Source organism: Syngnathoides biaculeatus, chromosome 2 (assembly GCF_019802595.1).
Source record: "Syngnathoides biaculeatus isolate LvHL_M chromosome 2, ASM1980259v1, whole genome shotgun sequence".
Lineage (NCBI taxonomy): Eukaryota > Metazoa > Chordata > Actinopteri > Syngnathiformes > Syngnathidae > Syngnathoides > Syngnathoides biaculeatus.
The window spans coordinates 10,633,712-10,656,812 of NC_084641.1; the positions used below are offsets into that span (position 1 = coordinate 10,633,712).

Here is a 23,101-nt window from a genome sequence, read left to right on the forward strand (position 1 = left end):
ATCGTCGGTACAGCTGCTGGTGTGTTTATTGTTCTGTCGTCCCTTTTAACTTAACTGAAGGTTCTGCAACTGATTTTGTTACCTACCAGGTCAAATCATTGTTGGATTGTTTAGGGTGTAGTCAGTTTTCACCCGAAGTCAGCTAGGATGTACAGGTATTGTATTTCCAGTGGCCCGTAATCCTAACCAGGATAAGTGGTGTTGAGAATGGATGGACGGCTGAATGGTTATTTATACCTCAGTATGAATAGGCTTTTAGTTGGTAACCAAGAAGTGCTGTGGCTCTGTTTGAAAAAAAAAAAAAAATGTTGGTGACCCCACTTTTGAACTTGACTGGTGATGTGCATTATGATGCTTGTGCATAATAAGAGAGGTGCTAGGACGCATAAGCATAATAAGAGAGGCGCTAGGACGCATGCCTTCCCCCCCCCCATCCCCCCTTCCTCGTTGTGCGACAATGAGTTCTTTGGTGTTTTTTTCCTTTGATGGTTTTTGGCTGAGTGAGACTCATTTGCACACGCCTCCTTAATAAGTATGCCATGCATGGGTAAATATTCTCACGTTTTCCCTTTCCAATTGATCCGAATGTAATGTTAAACTACTGCATAGGAACAATTTCGTTTTTTTTTTTTTTTAACTAATTTGAAAGCGAGCCTAAAGTTGGAACCGATACTTTCACGAATTGCACATCCCTGTGGAGTTAATGTCTAGGCTAAGAGGAATTCAAGTATCCCTTTTCCTTTTCTCTCGATTGAGTTCTGAAAATTCCAACCCTCCCAGTGTACATGGAACGCATCATATCTTCCACCTACCAGCTAACGCACGTAGCGGCTTTGTGTAGTGTGTTAACCCCACCATAAGACACTTTTGTATGTCACCGTGGACAATACCGACGTCGCTCTGAGAGGTAAATATGTCTCGAGTTACTGTGGAATATAGGGATAGATGTGTCTTTAAATGTGCTTGTAGGCTCTTGAGTTGTTGATGGCCTTGTTTACATCCTAATCCACGGGTTTGGATTGGGAAGGTGTATCACAAATGATATCAAATGCTAATGGGGGGTGAGTCACCGCGTTAACTATAATATCGTAAACGCATCTGAAATTGATGTTTTAACTCTTTCGTCGTCTTTCTGGAGAGGGCCTTTTAAACCTCTTCAAACTAATTGCGTTAACTTTGTGTCACTGTATGATTGTAAATCTTTGAAGGCTAATTCGGCTAACTACTCAGTGTCAGGAATGGACCTCTGTGGCTCTGTGGTTTTGTTTTTAAACAAAATGAGATAAATGGGGATATTCTGTGATTTCAAAGTGTTGACATGTTTGTTTCAACCCTTCCAGAACATCACGCCCACCCCCCACCAAGCAGATATTATGAAACTGCGCTGAGTCGCTGTGATACATTAGCTTAGCAAGATGTGTGTCACCCAGTTTAAAGAGCCTATTTTTAGCCTGCACCAGGTTTGCCTGTTGCCTGGCTGGCACCAGGACCGCCCGGCAAGTTCGTTTTGCCCACTCTCAATCCGTCTAAATGTTGAATAGTACTTTTTTCGTACACAAAGGAAATCCACATCTAAACATAAATAAATATGTCGAGTTTGGAAATTCACAATTCACGGTATATCCCAGAATTAGCAAAGTGTATCCAGTGTCACTGGGGACAAATATCATCGCCTTAAGGCCACTTAGTTAAACTTCCCTAAACCAGTGAGTCTTGGTTTGATTTTGGGTGGGTCGCGGCGGTCTAGTAAATAATTGCATGGTGTATGACAGTACCAACATACAATATTTAGAGGTTACTAAAAGTATAATAATTTGATTTCACATGGTAAGAGAGAGACACTTATGCCTATCTCAGGCTACAAGATTTTAGCCCCGATACTGGCTTTTATTAGCTATTGCTAGGGATTTCCCACATCAAGAACAACAAAACATCTTGTAGTGTGACATAATCCGTGACCGGAATTCAGAATTCCATTTTTTATTTAATGGTATTTACATCTCAGATGACACGCAGTGGTGACCCCTAATGGGACAAGCCGAAACAAATGCATACATACATACATACATACATACATACATCTGGATATATTAACCTTGGGACACAGCATCTTTTGTTTGAACCCAGCCATTTTTCAACTGATAGTGTTTCTTTTGTTGCTGGGGTGATGTCTTTTGGATTGATTTGCATAAACATCAGATGGTGCTTGTTTTTTGGATTTGGGCTTCTGTGAAAACTGCATTTGCTGTTAAGCAAACATATAGACTGGAGAGTTGTCTATGGGAGAAATCAAACTATTTTGAGGCTGAGAGAAGAGATCAAATTTATCAGAGCAATTGCACAAATACGGGGCGTCGCCGATACAGCAAATTGAAATGTCCTGAAAAAGAAACAATTGCAGTCGAGAGGAATAGACGTTGAGCAGGTTGGCCAAGGCTATCAACAGCAGTTAATGGCAGAAACTTTGTTGGAGCTGTGAAGAAACAAGCAAAGACGACAGTCAGTGACATCACTACCAACCCCCAGTGGGGAGGGGTGATGGTATCACAATCCACTGTTCGAAGAAGACTTTGAAAGGTGAAAGAACATACGACCAGATGCAAACCACTCCTCAGCAAAAAGAGGTGGAAAGCCGGATATGATTTTGCAAAGAACTACAGTGGTGAATGTGCAGTGGATGACTGGTTAGGACATCTGGCTCACGGCTCTTTGGACCTGGGTTCAAATCCACCCTCGCCTGTGTGGAGTTTCCAGATTTTCCCTGTACATGTGTGGGTTTTCTATGGGCACTCCGGTTTCCTCCCACATCCCAAAAACAAGCATATGAGGTTAAGTGAAGACTAAATTGTAATAGCTGTGATTGTGAGTTTGAATAGTTGTCTATATAGTTGAAGCCCAATGTTGACATACACTGTGAAAAAACACACTTTTCATTTTGTTGTCTCACTGTCTGACGTTAACTCAGACTAAACCACTTTCTGTTTCAGGTCAGTCAGGATCACTAAAATTAGTTAATTTTGTTAAATGCCACAATAATCAGAGAGAGAATTTCCGAGACAATTTTATATTATTCTCATCGAGGTCAAAGGTTTACATACATTTCCTTAATATCAAGTAGCATTTCCTTTGAACTGCATGACTTGGTTCAAACAACTTAGGAAACCTTCCACAAGCATCAGATACTACTCTGCTGTAATCCTGGCCCATTCCTCCTGACAGAAGTGGTGTAACTGAGTCAGGTTTGTCGGTTGCCTGGCTCACACATGCCTTTTCAGATCTACCCACAAATTTTCAATGGGATTCAGATCGAGGCTTTGTGATGGCCACTCTAAAACATTGACTTTGTTATTCTCAAGCCACTTTTTAATCATTTTGTCAGTATGTTTATGTTCATTGTCCATTTGGAAGACCCATTTGCACCCAAGTTTTAGGTCTCTGGCTAATGTCTTGAGATGTTACCTTCATATCTCCGTGTAGTTTTCTTTCCTCATGATGCCGTCTATTTTATGAAGAGCTTCTGTTCCTGCTGTAGCAATCCCCCCCCCACGATATGATTCTGCCACCTCCATGTCTCACTATTGGTATGGTGTTATCAGGTCGACATACATCCCATTTTTTCCTTCAGTTGTAATGTTGGGTCATTATGGCCAAACAGCTCCACTTTAATTTCATCAGACCAGATCAGTCTTCACAAATTAAGATCTTTGTCTTGGTGTCTTTTTCCAAACTCTTAATCTGTATTTTTTGTTTCTTTAGGAGTAATTCCTTCATTCACATTGAGTGGCCTTTCAGGCCATGTCAGTGCAGGATTCCTTTCATTGTCGATAATTACACTGCCCATCCAGGTTCATCCAGCATCTTCACAAGGTCTCTAGCTATTGGTCTGGGGTTGATTCATACACTTAAAAAAAGCCCAGCAAAAGATGTACTTCTTTCAACTTCTGCAATCTCCAACCAGTTTTAGTATTAGTAATTTACACTGTAGACTTTTTGCCCCACTGTAAATCCCTCTGTTGTTCCATAGCATAACAGTTTGCAAACCGGAAATAATACGTAATATTTTTTTCGTTCGAAAGTTTTGAGCATAACCTGACTTGTTCGTGAAGAATAATTCAAAATCCAACGGTCCAATCAATTTGTCATGACCACTGATGTGCCACACCCGCTAGAAAGTACTGCCATAGACCACATTTACAGTACATCACTGTGATTTGACGGCGCAACCGCGCCCGCGCACCATCGCACTTGCAAATCTGCACAGTCAAGCACGAAAAATCACACGCGTAAAATTTGTTACGAATAGAAATACTTAGACATTCTCAGCGCACATGAAAACCAATCCAGCATTTTTTTTGGGAAGCACAAGGTCTCCTGCTAGTTTACCTGACTCCGCCCCCCTTCGGCTCTGAAAGGGGTACACTCATAATTACAAACACTTTCCACCTGCACAGTCTACGCAACGCAGAGCAAAGAGAGTTACACATATTGCTTGTGTTTACTCTTGATGATAATGGTAAAAGTAAAAAAAAAAAAAAAAAAGTAGTGCTGTTGCTTTAATGAATGTCGGGGTATGTGAACAATAGAAGAAAATGTGGTGAAACTGGATGAGATTTTCTCTTTTTTTTTGAGTAAAAAAGGTCTGGTCTGAAGCCAAAGTAGAAAGTACTGGATGAGATGGTGTTTAATGTTAAAATTCCACCTTGGCACAGCGTGATCGCGGATGAAAACACAGACAATACAGTGCACAAATAGCTCATTCTGTATTTTAAATATAGGAGGCAACATAACCATTAACCTTAAAACTGTTTGGGATCATCATTCAACTTTCAACGTGCATTGGTAATGATATTCTGCAAGCTATAATTCAGTTTTACACAACAGAAAAAAAACAGACAGGGATATCATTGTGGGTTTAAAAAAAAAGAAAAAGTTGTAAGCGAACTTTCAAATTTATAGTTCATAGTCTGCTTGGTTTAGTTAGCATTGTATTTTTTGGTTTGTTGATATTTTCATTGTAAGTTTGCAAAAACACAAAATTGTTCTTAAAATGCTGTTATCTGAATCTTTGAATGAACCATGTAACTTCAATGGATGACACTGATCTGACCACAGTACATACGTCTGATGTTGCTCACAGTGGTCAAAGGGTGCGCTCACGAGCTTAGTGTGTTTGTTCAGACACGTAAAAAATTTGAGGAAACCTTGGTCTTGACATTAATTTACGGGTTCATTTCATAAACGTTGGTAACGAAAGAAGCCTGATCCTAAACAATCATTATCTAAACCGGAAACAGGAAATGCAAGTTAACCGTACTGATCATGTTCCCAAGTGATGCCAAAAGCGCATGTTCCGAGTTGGTTCACGTACTGCGAGCGCATTTACGTCGAAAGTCAGCAACATCATGAGCCATGTCAAAGGAAATTCACTTACACTGAAAACATTTCTGGGCTATAACACAGGTAATGTTTCAGTATCTAACTATAATAAATACAAGATTGTGATTTACTTTGACTTGATGTAAGTTCTAACATTAGACTAGTCTGTCCATATATCTAAATGCAAACGGTCATTTACCATTTACACTGCAGTACATAGACACCACCTTGAGTGCTGAATCGCTCGTCAACGTCACAGCCATACTGGATGTGGTAAAGCAGAGCCATTTCAGAAGGTACCTAATTTATTTTTTACTTGGGCTGACCGTTTGACACAAAAGCCACAACTAATTGAGTTAAGACTGAACCGTTACTTTTGAATTTATTTGGTCTTTCTAACACAATTTTGAATACTATTTGGCGTCTAAAATGACAGCATCCAATATGATGGTCATCCTGTCATCACGCACAAAACGGCCCACCCTGCTCAAGACGGCCCACCCTGCTCAAGACGGCCCACCCTGCTCAAGACGGCCCACCCTGCTCAAGACGGCCTCTGAATACATTTCTCTGCATTTCACAATTTAAAGGACAGACAGTGTGCACAGAGATGTATGTTTCAGTTTAAAAGGCATGGTTTTTTTTTTTGCTAGATAAAAAAATATATATATTTTCCGTTTTTCTGCAATATGCGACCGTAATCAATGCCAGAAACCACACTCATTCATTTTCCAATCCGACTTTTGCAAGCAAAGAGAAAAATTTGATACGCGTCTGTTGATTGGTTGAATGTGTTCCTCCTGACCAATGGAAATGCTTGTTGTATACGAGGAAGTTTATGGGGCCATTGTGTTTCGTGAATGCAGTTTTTACATCTACAGGACATGTGAATACTTTCTTATTTACATATTTAATAGCACTCTCCTTAGTTTGTAAGGTGTTGGCAGGGATTAAATTTTGATTTTTATATGCATGTGTAAATGGTTTAAAAATGTCTTTCTTTATAAATCTCGTTTAATCTTAAAGTCCATTACTATATTTTTCGATACCAATTACTTGTTAATGTTTTGTCCCGTTGTACAATCAGTGAGATCAGTTGCAATGCATATACTGTAATTTCTCAAATAATGCACAATTTTTTCAAAAACTATTGTCAAAAAGTTAATAGGGTGCATTATATTTAAGTATGAATGGAAAAAAAACCCAAATTGTATACAGGTACATAGTGGTTAAAAAAAGGTATACAGGTACATTTTGATATGATATTCGATTTCTTATGTTACATATTTATATATACTATGGTACTCTCTAAATCCTTAGCAAAGCTTCACATTTTACCATCGTTAGTGTAGCATATTTCTTGATACTGCACTAAAGATCAGAAACGACTGTCCGTTTTAACACAAACTAAGACAAAAAATGTCTACTGCAATGACTAGTTGTGCAGCTGCTTTTAAAAGAAATGTGTCATCGCTGACGCAAGCAACCCAGAAGCATCGCGCCAGTCAAAACAGCGAGAGCTCAATGGCTTCAGGTCGTGATCAAAACAACGTGAGCTCAAACTACATAGTAAGGGCGTAATGAGTCCATTAAAAAAACAAACGGAAAACCACATACAATTAAAATGCTCGCTTTTTTGTAATGTGCCCATTACGCTTGTTTCTTCGTAGTTTGAGCTCATGTTGTTTTGATAGCCACTAGACACCGTAGGAAAACTGGTATAGATTGTCGTTGAATGGGGGGTGAGAGGGTGCGCTGCTGAACCAAAACTCTTGGGATTCAAAACATATTTCCTCACTAACACCATGGCTGGCACAGAGGATGACATGCTGTTGGAGCAAAATAGGATCATTGTTCATGAATGCAGGAAGCACCAGAACTAGACCAATCCATCAATGATGAGTTTGACACCAACGCACCAAAGGTAGCTACAATGGATATTTTTCAGATTGGAGATGAGTCAGATGCTTCTTTTGAAGTCTTGGCCAAGGATGTGTATAATAGAGTATAAACTGGACGATGCACAAATGTTTTGTGCACAAATATTTAATGCAAAAAAAGTTAATGTTAAATAGTTTATTTATTTAAGACTGTTATATGTGTTATCAACAGTATTAATAAAATGTTATGCCATCATTGAGTGTTTATTTTAGCCGATTGAGGGATTCTGTTCTGACAATTACACGGACCAGGACAAGCGTGTCCTGTGGCCTGACTCGAGATTATAGTACCGCTACATCAACGCATGCACAATGATTATTATTAATGATTGTTGTACGGACAGTTTTTGAAAAACAATACAAGTACAAACCTAACAAAATATAAATACAGATAATTCCTAATATTTTGAGCATATACGGTAGGTAGCGGCAAATTGGTGGTGCACATTGTACATTGGTAGAAGGGTTTTCCTAATTTTTTTTTTTTTTTTTTTTTTAGGTCAGCATTGGGGGTGCGCATTATACTTCAGGGCGCATTATACCCGAGAAATTACGGTATGTGAATGATAAAAGTAAATTGGACATTGGCTAAGGAAATCTGAGGTGTTTCATGAAATGTTTTGTAAAACGAATGTTTATTAAATTTATACATTTTCCTAATGTTCTTGCTCTTCATTACACCAAAACAAAGGAAAGACATGATATTTTTATAGCAGAGTATGGTATGATTTTAATGGTCTGGCCCACTTGACATCTACCGAGGCCGTACATGGCCCAAAATGTGAAATGAGTTTGACACCCCTGATCTCGATTATTTAAATTAATATTTTAATTTCATAAATACAAGCAGGACCTTAAGGTTTAACCCAGTGTCTTTTTTTTTTTTCTTGGAGTTGCACAAATATTTTTGTTGTGATGGGAACATTTTGAAAAAAGGAAAAGAAAACACAAACCAGTGACTGTATTTCCATTTAAAGACAGTCCATCTCCACTATTTCTGTTTCCAGTCTGATTCTGAGGGAGTGCACAAGTGTGTCTTCCTTGTATTCCCTTTAAAGATAAATCATGTTCCAGATAATCCTCTAAAGCCTAGACAGTATGGCTCAACACATGGCCTTCATCCTGTACCCGCTAAGCTCAAAATAAGTTCAGTATTAGTAGATCACCAAGATAAGGATAGGATAACAATTGGAACTTTAGTATCAATGCATTTGCAGAAATAGACTTCAACCTACATCCTCAACAGCAGTTACTACTTTACTATCAGCCAGAACTTTTGCACCATCGTGTCATTTTAGCATATACGGCAGTTGAGGTAGTAGATTCTACAGAAAAAAAAAAATGATGTGATGAGGAGTAGCTGTGAATATGCGGTGGTTTACTGTACTGTTTTTTACTCCCCCACATCTCATTAATCTTCCCATTTGATTTCCTTTCTCCCCTGTACATTTCTTTCCTCAGATCACCCTCAAACAAGCCTTCCAAATGAGTGACGGGGAGTGTGACTTCTTCTGTTTCTTCCGCTGCTGCTGAGCGCACCCTCCACGTGGCTTAGACACACTGGACGCCAGGGTGTCTCTGGACAGCGATACGAGCAGAAGAACCAGAGTGAGGCGGAGCTTATACAAGCCATTCTAGCCAATCGGAAGCACAGGGATCCGACAGGTAGGCGAACTGTCTACCTGTCCGGGTGGCCGAATCTGTCTACTGGATGTCTGTGGACATGAACAGCCAGGCGTCTGACAGTAACGAGGAAGACTTTGGGGTAAACTCTGAAGAAGAGGAGGATGAGGATGATGGAGGAGAAGAGGAGGATCAAGGGGACATTGAAACCTACTACGACGGTGTAGCCAGCGATGTGGAGCAACAGGGTGCTGACTCCTTTGATCCAGAGGAGTATCAGTTCACTTGTCTGACGTACAAGGAGAGTCAAAGGGTGCTCACTGAGGAGGTGAACATTGTGGCTACTGCACTGAAGGTGGGCTTGTTCTACACTGCATTCTTTTATCTCTTGATTTTTTTTTCTTTTTTTTTTTACACTGTCATTTCTACTACTATATAATGTCACAGTTATTGTGTTTGAACAATGTGTAATATGCAGTCAAATCAGGGAAATGAAAGGGATCAGTCACTAAGTGACAAGGAACCCATCTAAATCAGACATTTACTGGGAAGTGGTCCAGCAAATGAAGAGCATCTTATCAAATGACACATAACTTTTAGTCAAGATTCCCACGGTATACCCTTTTTGCAATACGTGTCACTGTATCTGGTTAAAAAAAACATCTGTAAAGTCGTGATATGAATCGCCACTTCATTGCCATTTTCTTATGGTACAGTGGCATGAAAAAATATTTGCCCTTTCTCAAAGTATTTTTTGCATAGTTTCCTCACTTTGTTTGAGGTCATCAAACAAATCTAAATATCAGACAAAGATAACCAAAGAAAAACAAATTTTATTTTGTGAAGAAAGATTATTCAAAGCTACCTGGCTCACAATGAAAAAGTAATTACAGTAGTCCTAAACCTAAAAACGGTCAGGCAACTGAAGTGTTTTCTATAACTGGCAATGAGTCTTTCACATCTCTGAAGAGATTTTGACTGACTGTTCCCTGCAGATTTGTTTCAAATTTAACACCATCGAAGGGGTTTTCAAAATGAATGACTTTTAAGGTCACGCCACAGCATTTCAAGCAGATTTAAACCTGGCCTTTGGTGAGGGCACTTCAACATTTCCTGCTGTGTTTAGGATCACTGTCCTGCTGCAGAGGCCAGGTGCGGTTCATCTTGAGGTCACAAACTGATGGCCAAACATTGTCCTTTATTATTAGTAAAGAGCAGAATTCAAGGTTCTATTGATAACAGTAAGTCATCCTCTTTCTAAAGTAGATAAGCAGTTCCCACACCATTGCAGTAGCACCAACTTTGACTCTTGGTATAATGTTCTTTTTCTTAAATGCTGTTATAGTTACGCTATGCCCCACAGGTAGGATGTGACCTAGAGTTGAAAGAGAAATTCTCGAAGGAACTAGATGAAATAGTTCTGAGCATCCCAAACAGCGAGAGAGTTGTGATTGGTACAGATTGTAATGGACATATTGGTAAAGGAAACAGGGGCGATGAAGAAGTGATGGGTAAGCACAGCATCCAGGAAAGGAACTTTGAGGGACAGATGGTGGTGGACTTTGCAAAAAGGATGGAGATGACTGTAATGAACACTTATTTCCAGAAGAGGGAGGCACATATAGTGACCTACAAGAGCGGAGGTAGAAGCACGCAGGTGGATTATATTTTGTGCAGACGATGTAATCTGAAGGAGGTTACTGACTGTAAAGTAGTGGTAGGGGAGAGTGTAGCTCGACAGCATAGGATGGTAGTGTGGAGGATGACTCTGGTGGTGGGTAGGAAGATTAAGAAGACAAAAGGTAGAGCAGAGAACCATGTGGTGGAAGCTGAGAAAGGAAGAATGTTGTGCGGCCTTTCGGAAAGAGGTAAGACAGGCTCTCGATGGACAGCAGAAGCTCCCGGATGACTGGACAACGACAGCCAAGGTAATCAGAGATACAGGCAGGAGAGTACTTGGTGTGTCATCTGGTAGGAAAGGGGAGAAGGAGACTTGGTGGTGGAACCCCAAAATACAGGGAGTCATACAAGGAAAGAGATTAACGAAGAAGAAGTGGGACACTGAGAGGACTGAGGAGAGGCGAAAGGAGTACATCGAGATGCGACGTAGGGCAAAGGTAGAGGTGGCAAAGGCTAAACAAGAGGCATATGAAGACATGTACACCAGGTTGGACACGAAAGAAGGAGAAAAGGATCTCTCCAGGTTGGCCAGACAGAGGGATATAGATGGGAAGGATGTGCAGCAGGTTAGGGTGATTAAGGATCGAGATGGAAATGTGTTGACTGGTGCCAGTAGTGTGCTAAATAGATGGAAAGAATACTTTGAGAAGTTGATGAATGAAGAAAATGAGAGAGAAGGAAGAGTTGAAGAGGCAAGTGTGAAGGACCAGGTAGTGGCAATGATTGCTCAGGGGGAAGTCAGAAAGGCACTACAAAGGATGAAAAATGGAAAGGCAGTTGGAAGATGCAGGAGATAGGCTAAGATGGCAAAAGATGACACGCTGTGGCGACCCCTAACGGGACAAGCCGAAAAGAAGAAGATAGTTACACCAGATCAAATGAGATACGCACCTTCCAAAAGTTCAATTTATCTCATCAGTTCATAGAATGTTCTCACAAAAGTTAGGGAATTCATTGTTTTTTGTTTTTTGTCGGGCAGTGGATCAGGAGCGTATTTTTTTTAATAACTTATTTGAATGTTATTGCTACAAATATTTGAAACACCTCCCAATCAGCAAAAATTCTGTCCCTCAAAGACTAGTTAGTCCATCTTTAAAAGTTCAACCTACACTCTACTTATTCTAAATTAGAACCACCTGTTTAAGATCGTTAGCTGCATAAAGACACCTGTCCACCCCACGCAATCGGACTCCTAACTACTAATATGGCTAAGACCAAAGAGCTGGCCAAAGACACCAAAGCCAAAATTTTAGACCTCCACATGGCTGGAAAGGGCTACCCCTGCGGGGCAGTTGCCAAGCTGCTTGGTGGAAAAAGTGTTGGAGCAATTATTAGAAAATGGAAGAAGCTAAACATGATTATCACTCAACATCAGACTGGGGCTCCAAGCAAGCTCTCACCTCGTAGCATATCAGTGATCTTAATGTGAGGAATCACCCCAGAACTACATGGAAGCAGCTGGTCAATAACCTGAAAAGAGCTGCCACCAGTTTCCAAGTTTAATAACAGTACAACAGGTACTTAGCAATACACCAAGACGCCATGGTTTATAATCATGCATGGCACGGAAGGTTCAAGTGCTAAAATCAGCACACATCCAGGCCTGTTTTAAGTTTTCACAGGACCATTTGGATGATCCAGAAGAGTCATGGGCGAAATCTATGTGTTCAGATAGGAACCAAATAGAACTTTTTGGCCTTAGTTCCATTTGCCATATGGAGTAAAAAGAATAAAGAATACTATCCTAAAAACCTTCATCCCTACTGTGAAGCATGGGGGTGGTAGTATCATGCTTTGGGGGTGTTTTTCTCCACATGGGACAGGACGACTGCGCTGTTTTAAGGAGAAGATGATCAGGGCCATGTATTGCAAGATTTTGGGGAACAACCTCTTTCTCTCAAAGGATTGAAAATGGGTCGTCTTCCAACATGACATTGAGCCGATGCACACAGCCAGAATAACCATGGAGTGGCTTCATTAGAAACATATCATGGTTCTGGAGTGGCATAGCTAGTCTCCAGACCTAAACTTAATAGAAAAGCTTTGGAAAGCGCTAATACTCCGTGTTTTTCAGCAACACCCCAGAAACCTGGCCAATTTAGAGATCTGTGTTAAAGAAATGGGCAAAAAAAAAAAAAAAAACTGCTGCAGTGTGTACAAATCTGGTAGAAAAACTACAGGAAACGTTTGACCTTGGTAATTGCAAGCAAAGGCTACCGTACATATATTAGCATTGATTTTCACAGGTGTTCAAATACTTATTTGCAGTAGTTATATACAAATAATTTTTTTTCTTGTCTCCCACAGTGGATATGCACCTAAGCTGAACATTTCAGATCCCTCTGTGATCAAATACTTAATTTCCTCAACAAAAAAAAAAAACGTGCGCTCTTGCAATTAGTGAGTTCAGTATTAGTAATTTCACAGTTCCACTCTCGGTAAACATGACCCATTTGGCCCTTGTAGTAGTTATAGGCATTGCCTTATTTAAGTTCCTCTTATGTTAATATTTTGTATAAACAAGTTGTCCAAAAATATATATATATTTAGTTTTTTTTCACATTATTCTGATATGTCAATGTGCATTTGTGCAGGCAGTTTGCAGCTAATGGCGATTTACAGACGATTTAGGGATTACTTTCATATGCACTGATCTAATGACCAAACATTTTAGTTTTTTTTATTTGTTGCGAAATTTTTAGTGTGTGAAATGTTATAAAAAGACTTTCACAAAGGTCATTTTCAAGTTTCCTTTTTTTTTTTTTTTTAATATTCTACATGTACACAGTAAAGTAGGAATTGTGTTGGTTGTTATATCTTGGACCAATTCGCTCTAGTAAACGGGAAGGGCAGATTATGAAATTCACACTGTGTTTGGAAACTGCAACACAAAACGAGTAACTCACCAATTGCAAGTATTTAAAAACAGAATTTAGTACTCAGCGTCGTTTAGTTTGACACCCTGCTTCTTGTTTATTAGAATCATATTAACAGTCAGTGCTTGCATGGGGCAAATGTCAAATACAGTGAAGAAAAGTATTTGAACACCCTGCTATATTGCAAGTTCTCCCACTTAGAAATCATGGAGGGGTCTGAAATTTTCATCGTAGGTGCATGTCCACTGTGAGAGAGATAATCTACAAATAAAAATCCAGAAATCACAATGTTAGTCCGCCTTTAAAAGTCCACCTCCACTCCATGTATTATCCTCAATCAAATGCACCTGTGTGAGGTTCTTAGCTGCATAAAGACACCTGTCCACCCCATATAATCAGTAAGACTCAAACTTGTAACATGGCCAAGACCAAAGAGCTGTCCAAAGACACCGGAGACAAAATTGTACAACTCCACACAGCTAGAAAGGGCTACTGAGAAATTGCCTAGCAGCTTTGTGAAAAAAGCTACACTGTCGGAGCAATCATTAGAAAATGGAAGCAGCTAAAAATGATGGTCAATCTCAATCGGACTGGGGCCCAATGCAAGATATCACCTTGTGGGGTCTCAATGATCCTCAGAAAGGTGAGGAATCGGCCAGGACTGCACGACAGGACTTGGTCAATGACCTGAAAAGAGCTGGGACCACCATTTCCAAGGTGACTGTTGGTAATACACTAAGACGTCATGGTTTGAAATCATGCATGGCACGGAAGGTTTCCCCTGCTTCAACTAGCAGATGTCAAGGCCCATCTTAAGTTTGCCAATGACCATTTGGATGATACAGAGGAGTCATGGGAGAAAGTTTTCTGGTCAGATGAGACCAAAATTGAACTTTTTGGTCATAATTCCACTAACTGTGTTAGGAGGAAGACGAATGATGAGTTCCATCCCAACAACACCATCCCTACTTTGAGGCATGCGGGTGGTAGTATTATGCTTTGGGGATGTTTTTATGCAAGTGGGACAGGACGACTGCACCGTATTAAGGAGAGGATGACTGCCTTCATGCATTGTGACATTTTGGGGTACAACCGCTTTCCCTCAGTCAGAGCATTGAAGATGGGTTGTGGCTGGGTCTTTCAACATGACAATGACCTAAAGTACACAGTCAGGAAAACCAAGGAGTGGCTCCGTAAGAAGCATATCAAGGTTCTGGCGTGGTCTAGCCAGTCTCCAGACCTAAACCCAAGCGAAAATCTTTGGAGGGAGCTGAAACTTCGTGTTTCTCACCGACAGCCCAGAAACCTGTCTGATCTAGTGAAGATATGTGTGGAGGAGTGGGCCAAAATCCCTCCTGCACTGTGTGCAAACCTGGTGAACAACTACAGAAAACATTAGACCTCTGTAATTGCAAAAAAAGGCTTCTGTACCAAATATTAACATTAGTTTTCTCAGGTGTTCAAATACTTATTTGCAGCTGCATCACACAAATAAATCATTAAAAAATCATCCATTGTGATATCTGGATTTTTCTTTTTAGATTATCTCTCTCACTGTGGACATGCACCTACGATGAAAATTTCAGACCCCTCCATGATTTCTAAGTGGGAGAATTTGCAATATAGCAGGGTGTGTAAATACTCATTTTCTTCACTGTATGTATTTTTATTCTCAGATGTCTGTCACTAGTTTGGCCTGTAATACCAGGTAATGTGCTCTTGGAATGTTTAGTTTCCTGCCTCACTTCATACTCAGGAAGATAAAACCATCTTCATCCCCCCCTTCCCCCTCTCTTGCTCTGTTCAGGTTTTACCGGCCGTAGCAAAGCTGATCCTCGTGCATTTTCACTGGCAGGTTTCACAAATATTGGACAGGTATTTCCCCTCATTTTTGTGATTTTACAGTTAATTCTTTTTTGGTTTTTGTTTTCCACAACGTTTTTCACTTTAGTATTTCCTTTTCAGTTTCAAGCATTCTTGAAATGCAGGAAAGTGCTTCATTTGGTTAATCAGTAAGTTGAATATGGTATTTCAAGCTTTCAATAAACCATTAGAACTAGAAATATACAATTAACCAACAAAGGACATTAAATTTACTACGGCACGTTAATATGAATCATAAAAGCATTTGCCAACAAAATGTATGAAAGAGTTGAGGAACATTTGATCTGGACTGTCATGCCATTCTCAAAACATATTAACCCCTAGAGGAGCTGTTATAGAAAACCCCGGAAATGTAACCTACTAAAACTGGATAGTAAACAATAAAAGTGTTTCTACCTCACAGTCGACTGGGTGGAATCTTGTCCTGAGAAGAGTGAGAATGTTCTCTTGTGTGCTTCATCAGGTACACAGGCCGTTTTAGGTTCATTGAAGATTCTTAATTGTCCATAGGTGTGAGTGTCAATCATCATGTCCAGGCTGTACCCCAGCTTGCACCCAAAGTCAGATGGCATTGGCTCCAGCTCACCTGTCACCCTAGAGACAAGTGCTATAAAAATGGATGGATTGATGTCCGAGTAGTTTCTCAACCATTCATTCATTCATTCATTCATCTTCTATTTCGCTTAGCCCAACTAGGGTCACAGGTCAAGTACCTCACAGCCTTTGTCTTATTTTTGTTCATAAAAATCAATAGCTCAAAGTTAACACACAATAAATGAAAAACACCATTTACTAGCTATAAGAAAAATACAAACAAGCAATTTAACAATACTGTCTGGCATATATTCTTCAAACTATGTGAAAAACAAGTTCTAATAACAATACTTGATCGTGACTTCTGCGTTCTTTCACCCCTCAAAGGTCAAGACGTGCCAGCAGGAACAGCAATTGTCAAAACAAAACTCATGTTGCATTAAGAAGTTCAGTGTATTGTCACAGTTTCCTTGAAAAAGTAACTACTGGTTATTTGCGCTTAAAAGTAACTACTGGTTACTTGTTTTGATGAGTAACTAAGTTTGAAAAAAGTAACTTTAGTTACTTTCAGCAGTTGCCAAGTGGCAGTAATATCAATTATCCACAGTACAAAAAAAACATTAGTTCCAGGAAAATGTCAACATGGAGCAATAACTTAAATATTACTGTAATGTAGTTGAAGACACATTAAATCAGAAAAGTAGTTCAAACTTAACATGCCTACAAAATACAGTAAGTACCTAAACATAAACAAACACACCATTGTCAGTACAATGCCAATTGTCACTATGTGTGTGCGTGCATGTACATACCTTTTTGCTTGGGTGTAAGTACATGTGAAAGTGAGTGACACACACGCAGACACACCGTTGGTTCCGCCATAGTAATTTTGATGCAAAGTGCAAGAAAACATTTTTCCTCACTACTTGTCAGCCATGCACCATGTTCAAACTCGTTCACCATCCAGACGACTTTGAAAGTTGTCACTTTTCATTCTAAATGTTATTTAACCGACATATTGTCAGTCCTTCAGTGAGTTAGTCCTTTCTCTCCATGACCAATTTATGACCACTCACTTCCGTATGAATAATTAACCCACAATGCATTGAACATTTAACACACCAGTAAAGCTGTACTCTACAATGAAATAGACTTTTTACTCAGGAAAATAAAAAAAGTATGGTGACAGTGAAATTGTCCATTTCTTTGCACATTTTGCACACACCTCCATTCTGAACAGGCCAATCTACTACGAGGATCAATTAAATCAAAAATATATTTGGGCGTTTGTGAGTGTCCTACACCATCTTCCATTCAGGGCACCAAAAACGTGCGACATCATCTTCTACGGCCAATGGATATTTTTCTTATGGCCATTTAAGATAGCATCGTCTTCTTCTATGGCCAATAAGGAATCATTAGGGTTCTCTTTAACTGTCAACAGACAACACCATATTTTTGACCACACCCAGGTAACACACCCGCACTTCACGTGTATAATTTAGAAATGAAGAAGTCCTTTGGATTAAAGATCAAACGTCTTTAGCAAACAAGTACAGCGGATTTGTTGAATGTTTTTCATCCATTTAGTATGGCTATTTGCGAACTTTATAAAGAAGGAAATGGTGCCACAAAGGAAAAAGCCTCCCTATCCCTGCAATAGAAGTCGTCCTGGAACAAATTTTGGGTCCCAAATCTTTGGAAAAAGTAATTTTATGATTTTTTTTTTTTTTTTTTTTTTTTTAATTGTGATATAACATTAATGTTTTGAGTTTAAAATTCAACTCGTTCTACCACTTAATAGCTGTAGTCATCGTGATAATGGTTGAATCTGACCTAGAACAGGGCGCAAGAACCCATCTGTGTTGCTCAGTTTCTGTATTTCTCTCCACTGCAATTTTTACCTTTCAGTCTTCAATTGAGCCTCTGTTGTTCCCCTTGTTGTGTACAGGAATAAGTCCAATTCATCAATGGTGTTGTCAGATGCTCTGGTACAGCCCAGCAGCAGCTGCAGAGCATTTATTGTGAGTATCAAACAGATTTGTTACTGTAGGAGAGAAGATATTGTGATACAGTTGTAGCCCAATTTAAGCAAATTGTTTTATGAATCTACTTAATTTATGGTAGTCGAATGCATGTCAAATTTATGCAACTGCATCTGCGTCTTTCTTTTTTTTTACATTAAACACATTATGCATGTAAATGGAACTTTCTTGCAAGCAGATCAGTCCAGTCTGTCTTTCCATGGTTCACAATTTTGTAAATGTATCCAATTTAGGAGAACAACATTTATTCTTAATTTGCCACCATGTTTTTCAGGCACCTCAGTCCCTCCAGTGTGGGGTGTGTCTCCAGGTCGTACGGAGAGACTCGCTGCTGGCACTGCCCTGCCAGCACTCTTTCTGCAAAGCATGCTGGGAGCAGCATTGCACTGTACTGGTCAAAGATGGTGTTGGAGTAGGTAAGTGAAGACTATGTGCATGTGTGCAGTTAGTTATCAGCTGTGGGGGACAAAGGAACATTTCTGGTCAGACATTTTGTGCAGGACCAGTGATACAATCTGTACTAGAATTCATTAAATTATTGAGATTTTTTTTTGTAGTTTAGTTTTAGAACTTTATAGTAGATATGAGCACATGTGTGTTTTCGCTGTCATACATAGTAAAGAGCAGAATGCTTATTTCATAAGATTGCATGTGGATGGCAGGAAGATAAAACAATTGTAGAATATATAATTGTCAAAGCATAACACACATCTTCAGAGAATGGACAATCACATGCAAATGCCTGCAAGTGGTTAATGGCATGTTTTTTATTGTAGTTTTAAACTCACAACAATGTGTTTGAGATTAGCTAGTCTGATGGCTTGTATTTTTTTCATATGTGGAGGGTGTGCTTGTGTCTTTCCAGGCATCTCCTGCATGGCTCAGGATTGCTCCCTGCAAATGCCAGAAGATTTTGTCCTGCCGCTACTCCCAGGAGAGGAGTTGAAGGACAAGTACAGACGCTACCTCTTCAGAGACTATGTTGAGGTGTGTGTTTGCCTGTCCGTCTTTCCTTAATCTATGTTGGAGCAATGGAGAGTAGTGCTTCTACACACAAACAGCTGCCAAGCTAGCAGAATTTCCTGAAAGGAGTTCATTTCGGTTGGCCACCGGTAGCGTGTCCCTTTGTGTCCACAAAAACGCAGTGGCAGCTGGTGCATTTGGGACCTGGACCTTCAGTGGAGATTTAAGTGACCCAATCCACCCCTTATTACTATCACATCACAATTTTATTAAAAAAAAAATAATAACATAACACACCATAACAGTGTGTGGCATTAAAGAAAGATATTTTATCTATATTTATTGGCCGCTAGCTTGGCAATTGGTACACACCATCATCTAATACTTAATGTCGAATGAAAAAGTAATAATACACTGGTTGCGTTGGGACATTTATACCAGTGTATTATACTTCTGTCTCGCTTGTCATCAAAGCACACAGCCAAAAAAACTTCTAATCCTGTGAATACATTCTCTACCAACTGCATCATGACTTTCTCTCCTCCGGCCAGTGTGACTTAACTAGCCAAACGGGCCAACTCAAACAACAATAATAAATAAACATGAAACAAAAAAAAATAAAGCTACCCAAATTCAATTGATAAATTCTCACCCCCATGTAAAAACTTGCAAATTGAAAATATGACTTGTCCTTTACCTTTTTCTCTTGAACACAATTCCTGTTCCTTTTTGTGTATACATGCTTAGTTGTGTGGTTTTCTAAGATCAAGGTTGACTTTCTGAAGCCAATCTTTGCATAGTGACAATTGTTACAGTATATTCTGTCTAAACAATTTTATGAGAGCAACATTTGTAACCAAGGAACAGCACTTCTTGTTAGTGTTTTCATTTTGAAATTTACATCTGCTCTCCTGGTCAGTGACGGACTTAAGTTGACGATCGCTCAGCAGCTTCACTTTTCACTTGAATGTCAGATATGCACAAATCACACAAATTAGACTCCTCAAACATTACACACATCCAAAATAAAGCACTTAAATGATCACATTTTCAATAGCTGTATTTCAGTTTAACTTTTCAATGTTAAATTTGGAATATAAAAAAATCAACCTTTCAAAATTCAAATGCAATATCCTGAGATTCAACTGGCTAAAATTCGCTGTCTAAAATTCAACATCTAAATTTGGCAGAAAAGGCAGAGTTACTTCAGGTCACAGACATGAGCAAAGGATCTCAGAACCCAACACCCATCCAATCCAGTTACGCTTTTTATTTTGAATTTCAGACAGTGAATTTTAGCCAGTTGAATCTCAGTAGACTGAAAATATTGCATTTGAATTTTGAAAGGTTTATTTTGTTTATTTATTAATATGCCGAATTTGACATTGAAAAGTTAAACTGAAATACACATATTGAAAATGTGATCACTTTGAAATAACAATGTGAATTTTAAAATGTAGTCAAAATATGTATACAAAAATACAACATAAAATTTCCAGTGCCATTTTTGTTTCAAATCCTAGTGCCACATATTTACTTTTATATAAATCACATATGAATTCAATCGCTTCATTCATTCTCAAAGGGACAATTAAAGGCACAAGGAGTAGCAGTAAAAAAAAAAAAAAAGACATTAGAACAGGAAAGCCAAAAGTATACACAGACATACAGTATAGCAATAAACTGTGTGCTATGATTTTGCTGCACTCTGGGATAGATGGATCACAGTTCAGGAACTGGATATCCATCGGTACTTTCAGCGCAACCTATGGATTTAGTGCAGCCACTAGAACACAGACAGTGCAGGAGATGAGATGGGTCTCTAGTAAACCATTGAGACATCTGGTCACAGAGGGCAGGGAGAGATCTAGCCATCTGACGTATGGCTTCAGAGCAGATGCGTGTAACTCATCAGCTGTGAACAGTCCTGAACACTGATAAAGTTAAACTAGCAGACACGTGAAAAGAGTCCACATATGCCTGGTAAAAGGTTGCCAGCATATATTTGTTGACAGTTATTTCTTTGTCATGAAGTGATGATTTAACATAAATAAAAACCAAAGACACCTTTGTCAGATCTCAAACAATCTTTGATAGAGCTGCATTTTATGTACAGAGAATGAGTCAAACTATTACTATTACTATTAAACTGAAATTTTGTGAAACCTTCTCCTGGTTGACCTTCTTCTTTTATATGCAGTGGATTTAAGAATGTGTGATACAGGCTACTGGTGTCACTGATGGTGTAGTGGTACAACGCCTCACTTTGGTGCGGGACGCCTCACTTTGGTGCGGGCAATGTGTGTTCAGTTTCAGTGATTGTGTCTATATGCCCTCCGACTGACAGGTGATCAGTTGAAGCTGTAGTTCACCTTTTTCCCGAAGTTAGCTGGGATAAGGTCCAGCAATTTCTGATAAGGTCCAGCACTTCCACGTCCCTTGTGAGGATTAACTGCTTGGAAGATGGATGGATGGATGGATGGAGGCTCCTTTACTCCAGCTCCACTTTTTGGTGATATTGGAAGTAGAGGAGGAGACTATTTTAATATAAACACAATATGCTACTCTGAAGCTTCTGCAGCACAAACCTAACATGGTAGTCTGTTGTTGTAAATGTTGGCAGTTTGTCCATATTCATGTGAGAACCGCCCCTTTTTAAGACCATGTAATGTTGGTTTTGCCAACCCCCTCCAATATTATAAAATTAATATAGATGAATGTGTTTTATTCAAAGCTTGACCCTAAAATATTCCATTCAGGTTTTGATAATTTTCATCTCTTCGATTCTAGAGTCACTTCCAATTGCAACTGTGTCCGGGTGCAGACTGTCCCATCGTCATTAAGGTGCAGGAGCCACGGGCACGCAGGGTGCAGTGTAGCCGCTGCAGTGAGGTTTTCTGGTAGGTACATCACACATACACCTCTTAAACATACAGAGCAAATAAGTGGTACAACAGAAGCATGAATTGAATTTCTAATTGTAAAGTTCTTTACATAAAATTGCATTGGTTTAAACGTTTGTATGTAAGTGCATTGTTTGTTTCCGTAACAGTCTGCATTCAAGCACTTCAAGATCATGGATGATCTCTAATGGTTTTAATGACAGGTGGCTCAGTATTAATATTTATATGCTTCATCTACCATTAAAATGTATTCAATTAAGCTTTATTTCAAAAATTAAATGTCTCATGTTTTGTTGTTCTCAGTTTTAAATGCCGTCAGCTGTACCACGCACCAACCGACTGTGCAACCATCCGGAAATGGCTCACAAAATGTGCCGACGACTCAGAGACGGCCAACTATATCAGCGCACACACTAAAGATGTATGAGCTGCCATGGAATTTCCAATTTGAATTGTAACTTTAAAAAGAGCTTTCAATATGAAACAACAATGTGTCACCTTGCAGTGTCCCAAGTGCAATATCTGCATTGAAAAGAATGGAGGGTGCAATCACATGGTAAGTCACAGCCGATAAGAACAAATCCTTGGCAACACTTAAAAAATATACTTATCAACACTTTAATTCTACACTAAATTTGTTCTCTTGTTTTGAGTAGGGTTGTCACGATTAGATTTAACAAAGATTTGATCCCTATTACAATTTATGGATGGCGGTTCGATTCAGGACTTTAGTGCTTCATTTAGTATGATACAGTACAAAACCATTCAGTAGCTCGGAATTGAGTCATTTGCGTTTTAGCCAAAAATATAACTAGTCTGACTGAAAAAATACCTTGACAGTTGGTTCTGGACAGTGCAAGTGCAATTTCCTACATTTCTTTTGTTTCTTCTAAGGAAATCAGGTTAAATCCATTATGTATATAATAAACAGTAAACATCCATTAAATGTAATTGCTTTCCCGATTTAGCTGAATAATGTTTAACTAACATCTCTTCATGTTAGATTAACAGTAGGTTTACCGGTGTGGTTACTTCAAATGTTTTCTTTGAAAGTTAAGCATAAACACATAACTGAGCACCATATACATAACGTTCAAATTTTTTAATCACATTTTTTACTACCCACTCACCTGTCACAATGTGTTCTGTAGGGTTCACGAAGTCCAAATATCTGTCACTTTGGTCTTTGTCGCTTGGTAAAGAGTTGGTGGTGTCGTTTTGATATTGGTATTTGATATTGTCCCTTTGCTCAAGCATGTTCACCAACCTTGTTAATG

At 39.2% G+C, this 23,101-nt stretch overlaps 1 protein-coding gene across 3 annotated transcripts in view; it reads left to right on the top strand.

Annotated features, from left to right (window-relative positions):
- Positions 1-550: 550 nt before the first annotated feature.
- The window catches only part of arih2 (ariadne homolog 2 (Drosophila)), a 29,609-nt gene continuing 7,058 nt past the window's right edge, over positions 551-23,101 (top strand). The window contains exons 1-10 of one of the 3 annotated variants that reach the window (XM_061832868.1): positions 551-907; positions 7,816-7,871; positions 8,778-9,294; positions 15,303-15,370; positions 17,865-17,937; positions 18,233-18,374; positions 18,824-18,945; positions 21,712-21,821; positions 22,128-22,245; positions 22,330-22,380. In XM_061832868.1, the coding sequence (XP_061688852.1) occupies positions 9,028-9,294; positions 15,303-15,370; positions 17,865-17,937; positions 18,233-18,374; positions 18,824-18,945; positions 21,712-21,821; positions 22,128-22,245; positions 22,330-22,380 (951 nt within the window). In that variant the 5' untranslated portion in view covers positions 551-907; positions 7,816-7,871; positions 8,778-9,027. The remainder of the gene's footprint in view (positions 908-7,815; positions 7,872-8,777; positions 9,295-15,302; positions 15,371-17,864; positions 17,938-18,232; positions 18,375-18,823; positions 18,946-21,711; positions 21,822-22,127; positions 22,246-22,329; positions 22,381-23,101) is intronic. The other 2 variants (XM_061832860.1, XM_061832878.1) reach the window with 2 other exon arrangements.